Below are 11,968 nucleotides of genomic sequence, written 5' to 3' on the forward strand. Positions count from 1 at the left end.
TCTCACCTGAAGTCATCCACTGATTTTCTGATGTTTCTGTGAATTTGCTGTTTATGGTTCTGGAGCGACCAAAGATCCAACAACCTCTGAGGACTGACCTTCACACCAACAGACTCAATCTGATAATAACACTTTATGGTACTGATATGTCACCATGTCATGTTGCAAAAGCCACTCAGCAGTTAGACGTTGAGTCTGCATCATTTTTTAAAATGAGAGACCCGCCCTGAACCCGTCCTGAACCCGTCCTGAACCCGCCCTGAACCCGTCCTGAACCCATTCTGAACCCGTCCTGAACCCGTCCTGAACCCGTCCTGAACCCGTCCTGAACCCATTCTGAACCCGTCCTGAACCCACCCTGAACCCGTCCTGAACCCGTCCTGAACCCGTCCTGAACCCATTCTGAACCCGTCCTGAACCCGTCCTGAACCCGCCCTGAACCCGTCCTGAACCCATTCTGAACCCGCCCTGAACCCGTCCTGAACCCGTCCTGAACCCATTCTGAACCCGTCCTGAACCCGTCCTGAACCCGCCCTGAACCCGTCCTGAACCCATTCTGAACCCACCCTGAACCCGTCCTGAACCCGTCCTGAACCCATTCTGAACCCGTCCTGAACCCATTCTGAACCCGCCCTGAACCCGTCCTGAACCCATTCTGAACCCGCCCTGAACCCGTCCTGAACCCGTCCTGAACCCATTCTGAACCCGCCCTGAACCCGTCCTGAACCCGTCCTGAACCCGCCCTGAACCCGTCCTGAACCCGTCCTGAACCCATTCTGAACCCGTCCTGAATCCATTCTGAACCCGTCCTGAACCCGTCCTGAACCAGTCCTGAAACCGTCCTGGACCTGGATCTGAATGCTCTCCAAACACTGAGGGTGGAGGAGACTCTGCTGCCAGCAGGCGGTGGAGTCTGTCTCTCTCACCTGCACAGGTAGGTGTCCTGCTTGGTGTCCGTCCCTCACCAGGTGTGGCCCTAATGTTGGTTCTTCATACTGGGGGCGTTTTGGGGTTTCTGCCTGCTGTTCGCCTGGGCGGTTTTTCCCAGTTTGGACCAGAGCAGCTCATCAACCCAACATCATCATCATGATGGTGGAAATCCCCACTAAACTGCTAGTTTATAATTTAACACTTTTGTTAGCTTTAGATGTTTAGCATACTTAGCGTCCCCTAAATCAGTTTTTTCAGATAAATTATGAAGCACTGATTTACAGGTAACTGTGTAATGAGACAATTGATCCTGCTGAGGGCGTCACACTGTGTTGTAAACATGTTTTGTCGATGACATGATGGTATCAACATGGTTGAGTTTAGCAATGTAGCATAACCGCTAGACTGTGTTGGTACGATGTTAGCTAATATCGAACTAAAATTTACTTGTGCTAACTCATTTGTTAGGTAAAATTTCAGTTTAATAAAGTGCCAAATCTGTTGTTGAAGTTTTGGTTCTCAACTGCTAGGAATTCTTCAAATAGGCGTTTGTATTCATGCTCTTATTTTGAAGTCTCTTTATGCAGCAGTTCCTTTTCCTCTACTCACGTTTTCCACCTGAGATGCCATAGACATAATAGAAGAGTAGACCCCGCATTAGCTGCTCCGGCGCAGGAAATACGGCGGCCATCTTGGAGAGGTCGTCCCTCCTACTTTGCTCAACCAAAACAGCAGAAGATGCCTCAGCACTGAGGGATATTGTTGTTCTGATCGATGGACTATTGATGTGAGGCTCCACAGACAACATTTCACAAGTAAGATGGACATATTATTGTGTATATATTGTGATTAGAATATTACTTTACTGTATTTATGTCCACCGGCGAGATACCAGCTAATATTAGCTACAGTGCTCGGTGTAATACGGGTTCAGCCGCTATGAAGGATAACTGAGATTCTGTAAGTCTAAAAAAGATTATTATTCTCTAACATTGACTTAGATTATCTGACACAAGAGCCAACATTAGAAATGAAACAATGTAACACATATTATAAAACTTATATTATGTGTTATAACATTCACCAGCAAAGTTTACACAGGTGGTAAAGACTATTATTTATATGTAATTCTTTCACTAGTAAGATACATCCCAAATCTTCCGTTTTTGTTTTGAAGGTTTCCTAAAGACACGATGTGAGGAAGAAGAGGGAGAATCTATAAAGAGAGACGATTCACTGCAGGATGAATCACATTGGAGTTTGGACTCAATCTCAGCTGCTGAATCTCTGAAGATAGAACTAGTCAGCTGAACATTTTTCATACATACATACATACATACATACATACATACATACATACATGTATCCAATATTATTCAGTATTAATCATTATTTGTGTTTGTATAGTTATATAAATATGTATTATAATAAATTATACACACAGCCGTTCATAATAAATGATGAACGGCTGTGTGCTTTGTAATCTGCTCATCATTCATCAATATCAGAATATTCCATTCCTATTCTATTGTTATAGCCACTAAGCATATTTAAATATGCTGAACTATGTATTAGTAACAAAAAAGCGTGTTATGATCGATTAAATGCGCTGATACGTCATTGTGCTGCTAAACACATAACACTGAGTGGAGTGGTGGACCGCTCCAAGATGGCCGCCCTAAATCTCGCTCCAAGATGGCCGCCCTAACTCTCGTCAGCGACAATAGGCGAGAGCGGCCATGAGGGTCTATCCTTATATTATGTCTATGTGAGATGCAGTGAAGCAAATGTTTTTTCTGTACCCAGAATGCATCGCTGCTTTTTGACCAAAGCTTTATTGCGGTGCATTTGGCAAAGTCAGCGACAGAGTTAGCAGTTAGCAAAACTCAGCAACCACACAGGTAAAGCTGACCCTGCTGACGGTGCTGTGTTAAGTAGCAACACATATTATGTCACCGACACATGGTGGGTGGACATATGGTTGGAGTTAGCGCTTTACCATTAGCTTCCCTAAATACCGTGTTGGTATAGCCCTTTAGCATTAGCGGGACTAATGTTTATGACTATCGTTTTAGGACTAGCGCAGCTAGTTTTTTAGCTAGCGGTGCCCAGCACTCATCATGATGGCTCCAACTTACACATCCATACCCATTTGTAGAACTGCCAGAATAACCAGATCACAGGAGTTTAAGTCTGTGAAGTTTATTAAAAACCAGCATCTGTAAGACAGAAATGGACCCTGAGCTGCACAGCAAGCTGCAGGTCAAAGACTGCCAGACGTCAAGTAAAACTGAAACTGCTGCATGTTATCACAGCTTCACGGTTCAGCGTCCTCTTACAGGCACAACGCCTCTCAGGATTATCAGCTGCACACTTTGGATCTTTATGCCCAACGGCAGCAGTTTGTGTTCGCCGTGTTGTGGATCCATGTGGGATTTATCTCATGCATCTGTTAGACTCGCAGCCAAAACATCACATTTCACTGAAACCTCTTGGACCCAAAGATGGAGAAACTAGTTTTTATTTCTGTCCCGTCACAAAGATCATCCCAGTTTGTCTCCAGCAGTCTGGTGAGACATCGAGCCTCCGGACCAGAACAAACCCTACATGCATTAGACCTGATGTAACCGACATGATGACAGTATTTGTTAACACAGCTGGAAGATGTATGGAGCATCTTAACGAGCTGGACTTTATCGGGCCGCAGCGCTGAGAGCAACACGGAACCATAGACAGCAACAAGTTTGGTCTGAAGTCATCCGAGAACCTGCAGACACGTCGTTTAAAAAGAACTCTGCAAAAACACCAAGAGGACTTTAAGGAGATTAAGTGCCAAAAAGGAGGAGACTAACTTCATAAATAAAAACAGGAATAAACAAGATTTAAAAAGTTACAGGTTGTTACAGAATAAAATAACGCTAAACTTCAAGGTGTCGGCCTTTCAGAGGTCCTCCTGCTCTCCAACATGAGCTAAAGAACATTAAAACTTTCATTTCAGGGAACCTTAAATCTGTCCAGGACATCCCAGTTCTTCATGTCCAGCTTTGAGTTGTGTAGATTGTCTTTGGACCCCAAATGTCCAAAGACTTCGTGATCCATGTGTGAGTAAATCTCTTCAGATCCAAAATGTTCTTCTCAGTTCACAACCAACTGAAACTCACTGACATGGCCGGGATCTGGAAGTCTGAATCAAATGACCGGCGTTCCTCATGTTTAGGTCAAATAGCAGTTCTGAAGTCCAGATTAAGACCGGATCCAGAGGGCCTTGACCAGCAGCTAAAGAACATGTTGTCCGTACAGTTTGGATAAGTTCACATCTTTCCTCAAGCTTGTCGTTCTCTGTCCTGTTTGCCTGCTTGTTCTCAGAACCGAATCCATGACCGCCGTTCTTCCCTTTATGGCCTGTTGCACCCCTGAGGAACAGGCGAGAGTCCGTTGATGCTCACTCTTCTCGCCATCTGGTCCTGGCTCCCTGGAGGACCAGCTCCGCCCTGCAGGGTTTGAGTCAGGCTAACCTGGGCGGTGCTGAACGAGGTTATTCGGCCACTTCCAGCAATCTGGAGGTTCACTGTGGTGGCATAACTGGCCTTCTGGCTCCCCTGTTTGGGCAAAGGGGATGATATGATGGGCGAAGGGGAGAGTGTTGAGGGTGGAGGGGGCGAGGCAGTGACCTGAGGTTGCCTCTGGAGGCTGTGGAACTGGTGTGACTCTGGTGGAGGGGAGGTCAACCCAGAGGGGGAGAAGATCAGGCATGAGGAGGGGGAAACAGTTTGCTGGTGAGAGGGCCGGCTGACGTAAGCACAGATCAGCTGAGTGCGACAGCTTCCCTCCTCCAGTTGTGGTTCGCCCCAGTCGGCCTGGCCGTCCGTTGGACATGGGGAAGTGATGAGGTGTACTGGAGACATGGGCGCAGTGGGACTTGTTTCTGGACTGTCTTCTCCGTTGTACTTGCTTGACAACTCTCGGACGTCTGGCCAAGGGACGCTGGTAAAATGTTGCCCACTAATAGCACCCTTACCAGAGGTTAACCTGGTTGGGGAGAGGGGGCACTGCAGACCGGCTCGAGGGCTTAGGCAGGACAGGGAGCTGCTGTGGGAGGACCACCCACTGCTTGGACTAATCAGACAGGACTCCTGCTGTTCAAAGGATCCTCGGATGGATCCAGTGAAGCCGAGGGATCTTTGGCCGAAGTCCGCCCAGGAACGACGCTGTGCGCTCCGGGCTGGACTTGGAGGTCTGTCTGAAAGTGTGGAGGAAAGGGGCCTGCGGGCGATTTGGGAGGGAAGAGGGGAGGAAGGAATCCTGTAGGTCTGAGATCCTGAAGTGGATGGAAACAAGGAAGGGGAAGCTGAATGTCGAGGGTTCCTGGGTTGAGGCGCTGCTACATTATTTGTCCAAACTGGCACCCCGATAGGAGGAGGGGAGAGTATCCGGGGGCTCACACATGCAGAGGAATCACCACAACTGGAACCATCAAAGGAAGCCCTTGGTAGGTCCAAACGGAGGTCCAGGTGATTGTGGGAACCTCCGACCCGTGAACTCCGGGGGTTGGGAGGCTTGTTCGCCATGGGGGAGGAGTAGTTATGCTGTGGCGGTGGGGAGAAGAGGCAAACAAATGATGCTGGAGTTGGGGTGGGAGTTGGAGACTGAACTCGTGAGCTGGGTTCAGATGCAGAAAACGGCCGCGCTACACGGTTGTGAGATCCGGACCACAGAGGATACTGACTCTGGAGGGGTTCGGTTCGGCCGTCAGCCCCTAGGCAACCTCCATTACTGACAGCGCCACCTACATACCCAGCAGAGTTATTGTTGTTGATGTTCTTCTTGCCAAGTTGTGGTGAGGCACATTTGGAGTGAAGGAAGGAAGGCCGTGGTGAAGGGGAGGAGCACCGAGGCTGACGAAGGCCTGCCGACGGAGAGGGAGGGCACTGAGAAACAGAAGGCGGAGACAGACAGGAGGACCGGACCGACGACGGGGGACATCTGGGATGTTGGTACCCCTCCTTAGTGCACCCCAGCTGGGTATAAGCCGGCACGCTGGGGCCTAGCTGAGCTGTAGGAGGGTTCGGTGAAGGTGTGCGCCGTCGCAGATCCGGAGTGGAGGAGGGACTCGGATTCATCAGCTTTATGGTCGGTGCTTGTTGTCGGGCCGTTCCTTTCTTAGACATACTCTGACTGATGGACTGGCTGATGTGCGAGGCAGCTAGAGATCTGCTAAAAGCCGAGGAGGGACAAGTGGGGGAATGGAGGGGAGGCGTTGGGGAGGAAGGTGTTCCTCTTGATGGTGAAGAGTTTCCACACAGAGTTAGAGATGGAGTTGGGCTTCTGACAGAGGAGACAGTAGAGGGAGTGGGGGACAAACAGGACAGCGCTGAAGTGAAGGCTGCAGGAGATGCTGGAGTAGGGGAGGACACTGGGATGTGCCTGAAGGGCGAGGAGCAGGGAGGGGCAGATCTTAGAGGAGACGGGGAGCGATGGACGAGGCCGGCGTTGAAGACTGAGGGGACGGGGCTTGTTGTCCTGAGGGACGGTCCAGACAGCGGCTCGTCTGGCTTCCTGAAAACAACAACAACACAAAGTTAAGAGGGAAGCAGAGACCAGACAGAGTGCAGAACTTTCTCCAGTCTGTCTAGTTGACTGCAGCTGCTCCTCCCAGTTTCAGCCCAGACCTGCAGCCTGTCAGAGGAATGTTGCTGTTTGTTGGACCTGTGATTATGCGTCTTTATGAATCACACCTCTAGCCTGTGGATGAACCAGTGATGAGTCATTACACACTGATGAGTAACAACTTCACCGACTATTAGCTGAACACTTGGAACCCGGCTTGTGCCATTCTGGTCCATCTACGTTCCAGCAGGAGGTCAAACTGATGGCAGCCCTTCGGTTTCACGAGAACGTGAAGCGGTAAACAAACATTCACTGTCAGGCTCCATTCCTGGAGTCTCTGCCATTAGGAAGCAACCAAGCTGTGGTTTTCATGCGTTCATGAAGGTTTGAGAGGTTTTGTCCTTGTTGTTTCTGAATGATTCCATTATTTGTGCAGCTTGGGTCATTTCTCCTGAGTTCTGCAGAGCATTCAGGACAGAAAACCGGCAGAACTGAAGTTATTTTAAGTCCCACATGTGGAGACGAATTACACCAGACTGTTCATCTGCTTCCAGCTGACATCAAGGAGAGGCCACCAACTGCAGCTCACAGGCAGAAACTCTCAGCGTCCGTCACTCAACACTTCATCTGAACACAGCCCGGAAAAACAAACTCCACGTCTGTTTTTAAAAGGCACAAATGGAGAAAAGGTTCAGTTAAGCCGTTTTCACCCTGCAAGGAACGGAACGGGCTCACAGTAGGGCCGACTGTGTTTTAATTAGAACTTCCGACCCGGTTCCAGCTGGTTCCACCCGGTTCCAGTCGGCTCCTTGGAACCACAAGAGCTGTGGTTCCAATCGGGCCGGCCAAGCGGGGCTGCTTAGAATCAGCCGCTGATCGGGTCCAGCTGGCTCTCACTAAACTGTTCTTACTGTATTTTATAAAAAGTGCCCTTTTTAATATTTTTATTATTATTATTTTTAATTAGCGATGAATCCCCTCAGCGTTCTGCTGTCACCTGGTCCCGTGATGACGTCATGTTTTCCTCCTTACTGATCGAGTTCAGAATGAGCTGATCGGTTTTCCGCTGCATCTCTGAGGAAAAGATGCTGCTGCATCGAAACCATGTTCAGCTTCAAAATAATGACGTCAGCTTCAGATTCGATGCCCTCAGTTATATGCAAACACAACCGGGCTGCAGTCCGGGTGGAACCGGACCGAAGCGGGCCGGTCCGGTCCGGTCCTTGCAGTGCGAAAACGGCTTCAGTGTCTCGCGTTGGCCGGTGTGAGGAGGCAGATGTTGGTGAGGTAAATATTATCGGGTTTCAACCCGACCTTTGACCAGGAGTAAAACCAGACAGACTGATGGATCCAATCAGGAAGTCATCTGGTCCGCAGGCGGAGGAGTTTCTGCTTCATCTTGCTCCAACAGCTGCAGCTTGACGCAGATCTGATGTTTCTGGAGCTTCAGTCATGCAGCAATGAGCCCTACGTCCGACTCATCCTCTGGTCAGCCGGTCCTGTGTTCGTCCATCACCGCCTGCTTTGGATCATCCTCAGAACCAGAACCGGCCCAGACTGCAGGGAACCATCAACAGGCTGACCTTCCCTCCATCAGGGTCTGGTACAGGTCAAGGGTCACAAAACGGGAAGCTATCACCTCTGCAGATCCCACACATGCTGGACATGAACTGTTCAGACTTTTACCTTCATGGCGGCGCTGCAGAGACGGTTTCTACCTGAGCAGCTGAGCTGCCAACAGCCAGAATGCCGAGGTCAGACTGAGGCCAGACTGAAGTCAGAATGAGGTCAGACTGAGGTCAGACTGAGGTCAGAATGAGGTCAGACTGAGGTCAGACTGAGGTCAGAATGAGGTCAAACTGAGGTCAAACTGAGGTCAGAATGAGGTCAGACTGAGGTCAGACTGAGGTCAGAATGATGTCAAAATGAGGTCAGACTGGGTCAGCACTGAGGTCAGACTGAGGTCAAAATCATCTTCTTCTTTAATATGTTTATAAAACCAAAAAGAACAAAAGTTATTCTTTTTCATATCTTTGCTTTTTTTGACTGAGAGCCGAGCAGAACTCAAGTCAAATTCCTTGTTATTGTGCACAAAGTTGGCGGCTGAATCTGGTTCTGATTACTGGATCAGAACAGAGACTGGGTCGGACCGCCTGGTTGCTCCAGTGATTGATTTATAATCTCAGACCAGAGCTCTGAGCGGCTCCTACATCATTTTCCAGAAATATCAAAATATCTTAAAAGCCCATGTGATAAAATGTGTCCATGTTGTTTTGACAATGTTTTACATTTTTCTTTGTCTTAAAACATCCATCCATCCATTTTCTTGCACCCTTTTTCCCTCAGTGGGGTCAGGAGGTGCTGGTGCCCATCTCCAGCCAACGTTTCAGGCGAGAGGCGGGGTCACCCTGGACAGGTCGCCAGTCTGTCGCAGGGCAACACAGAGACACACAACCATGCACACACACACACACACACACCTAGGGGCAATTTGGAGAGACCAGTTAACCTGACAGTCATGTTTCTGGACTGTGGGAGGAAACCGGAGTACCTGGAGAAAACCCACCATGCAGGGAGATCATGGAGACTCCATGCAGAAAGACCGGGCCGGGAATCGAACCCAGAACCTTCTTGCTGCAAGGCAACAGCTCTACCAACTGCGCCACTGTGCAGCCCTCTTAAAACATTAAATTAGAAAAAAGGTGTTTTTTTAAAATAAATCATAAATTAGTAAATCATTAGCAGCTCCTTCAGCGGACTGGAGTTAAAATGGTCTCAGACCAGGGCTGGGCAGTCCTGGTCCTGGAGGTCCGGAGTCCTGCAGCTGCTGGACGTCTCCCTGTTCAACACACCTGGACCCAACAGCTCCTCCTCAGTCCAGTCCGGTTCTGCTAACGACCTCGTTATTGGACTCAGGTGTGTAGAAGTGGAGACATCTAAAGGTTCAGGATGTCGGCCCTCCAGGCCTGGAGCTGCCCACCGACTCAGAGCGATGCTGTGCCCCCTGGTGGACACTTTAGGTAAGTCGGCTTCCTCTAATTACATGAAGAAATGTTGGCAGGATTCAGCTTCCGTACCAACAGGCTCCGATTTTCCTTCTTGTTTGGATTTTGAACACTTTAAGTTTAATTTCTGACGTCTTCCTGAGAGCTCACCTTCGCTCCGTCTCCGGTGAGCTGCTGCTGGTCCACGGTACCGCTGAGGCCCGGCGGGCCCCGGCCAGCAGCGAGTCGGACCAACACGGACTGGGCGGAGCTTCGTCTTTCTGAGCGGCGGTCGTATGGTCCATCGGGTCGACCGTGTCCGGCCGCCCAGTGGACCCAGCTGGTCTTGGGGACGGTTCTTCGGTCAGGCCCGGTTCCCCTGTGGTTCTGGACTCTGTTGGAGTTGGGATCGACCCAGAACGACCCCCCTGGTCTTCCTCGTGGCGTCCAGCTGCTGCGTCTCTGTCGGGTCCGTTTCCCTCGGCGACCGCCGGCGGAGCGGAGACGTCCCCAGATGTCTGCTGTCCACCCGCTGCGTCCACACGGCGCCCTTCGTCCTGGTCCGGCCGGCTGGAGGAGGAACGGGACACCTGAGGTCCGACCTTCATCTGGAGAACACGACCTTGAGGTCAGAGGTCAGCTCTGAGGAACTCACCCGCCTGCTTCCTGCGGCTCTTCAGGCTCCGGAGAAACAGCAGCAGCTTCATCTTCCTCCTCTTCCTCTGCAGCAGAGTCCCGGCTGGACCCCTGGGGCTGCGGCCCGGTTCTGGAGGACACGGCCTGGTTCTGATCACACGGACCTTGTCCTGGTGTTCTGGAGCAGGTGGACTCCCTGGGTCTGGACAGACTGTCCTGCTGGTCCCTGGTCCGGGTCACACTGGGCCACGGCTCTTCCTGCTGCGGGTCTAGAGAGCAGAAACAGGTGGAGACGTTTTAGAACCTGCTGAGCAGAACCGGAAAGGTCCGGTTCTAAAGGTCTGGTTCTAAAGGTCCGGTTCTAAAGGTCCGGTTCGAAAAGGTCCGGTTTGAAAAGGTCCGGTTCTAAAAGGTCCGGTTTGAAAAGGTCTGGTTCTAAAAGGTCTGGTTTGAAAAGGTCTGGTTCTAAAGGTCCGGTTCGAAAGGTCCGGTTTGAAAAGGTCCGGTTCTAAAAGGTCCGGTTTGAAAAGGTCTGGTTCTAAAAGGTCTGGTTTGAAAAGGTCTGGTTCTAAAGGTCCGGTTCGAAAGGTCCGGTTTGAAAAGGTCGGGTTCTAAAAGGTCGGGTTCTAAAAGGTCCGGTTCTAAAAGGTCGGGTTCTAAAAGGTCGGGTTCTAAAAGGTCCGGTTCTAAAAGGTCGGGTTCTAAAAGGTCGGGTTCTAAAAGGTCCGGTTCTAAAAGGTCGGGTTCTAAAAGGTCGGGTTCTAAAAGGTCGGGTTCTAAAAGGTCCGGTTCTAAAAGGTCCGGTTCTAAAAGGTCGGGTTCTAAAAGGTCCGGTTCTAAAAGGTCCGGTTCTAGTGACGTACAAAACGGGACCAAGAAGAATCATCTCAGAACTTTCCTGTGATTCATTCATGAGAAGAACAGGAACTGTTCTAGAGATCTGGATGACCTCTGACCTCTGACCTGAACCTGCAGAGCCACATAAAGACGGGTCCAAAGTGGCATCGATTACTGCAGCAGGGTCGACCCAACCCTCCAGAACTCTCAGGTCTTCTGGTTCTGGTCTGCTGGCTGACCTAAAGAAGACCCGGATCCGGTTCTGGATCTGGATCAGAAGTTGCTGATGATTCTTCCTGCTCTCACGTTCACAGAACCCGACTGAAAATGGACCAACCGTCTGTCTGCGGTTCTGGCCTTCCCTCCTGGATCTGGGTCTGGTTCTGGATGGGTCCGCTGCAGACGTGGGTCTGTGTTTTGGTCTCAGAACCGGTCTGGGCTTCGGACTCCTTTTCTTGCTGTGATGGACTTCTGTCCCGGTTCTGAGCAGAAAGTCCTGACAGCCTTGCTGAGACCCATGCTTGGGTTCTGATGGTGCTGACCCGCTTGTGGAGCAGCGGGCCCTTCATGGTGCTGGCTTTGGCGCTGTACATGCGGGCCAGGGTTTGGACCTTGCTGAGAATACGCTCAGAATTCTCCATCAGGACCGGGTCCACCACCGGGTTCGTCTCAAACAGGCCGATGCCGGTGACGTCGGACCCCATCCCCTCAAACAGGGCCCGGTTGGCGCTGACGATCTTGGAGTGGCGGGACCACCGACCCACTTTGCTCTGACTGGGGACCCGCTCCAGGTTTGGTGGGTCCCTGGTTCTGGTTCTGGCCCACGTGGACTGGGTTCTGCCCTGCTTGGCTGTTTGGCCCGGTTCCTGTTCCGGCCTGTGTATGGAGGGTTCTGCCTGGCCCGGTTGGGGCTCGATGGTTCTTTCTCCGTCGTTTTGCTCAGGAAGAGCCAAGCCTTCTTCTTCTTCTGTTGT

The 11,968-nt window shown here is 50.7% G+C and overlaps 1 protein-coding gene across 1 annotated transcript; it reads right to left on the reverse strand.

Moving 5' to 3' along the window:
* Window positions 1-3,116: 3,116 nt before the first annotated feature.
* LOC103460048 (uncharacterized) lies at window positions 3,117-11,962 on the reverse strand. Its single transcript, XM_081614713.1, has 4 exons — window positions 11,332-11,962; window positions 10,177-10,426; window positions 9,693-10,091; window positions 3,117-6,486 (listed from the first exon to the last, which is right to left on the reverse strand). The coding sequence occupies exons 1-4, from the start codon at window positions 11,696-11,698 to the stop codon at window positions 4,326-4,328; spliced, it is 3,177 nt and encodes a 1,058-aa protein (XP_081470839.1). The 5' UTR covers window positions 11,699-11,962; the 3' UTR covers window positions 3,117-4,325.
* Window positions 11,963-11,968: the final 6 nt, after the last annotated feature.

Source organism: Poecilia reticulata, chromosome 13 (genome assembly GCF_904066995.2).
Source record: "Poecilia reticulata chromosome 13, P_reticulata-male-v2, whole genome shotgun sequence".
In the NCBI taxonomy this organism is placed as follows: domain Eukaryota; kingdom Metazoa; phylum Chordata; class Actinopteri; order Cyprinodontiformes; family Poeciliidae; genus Poecilia; species Poecilia reticulata.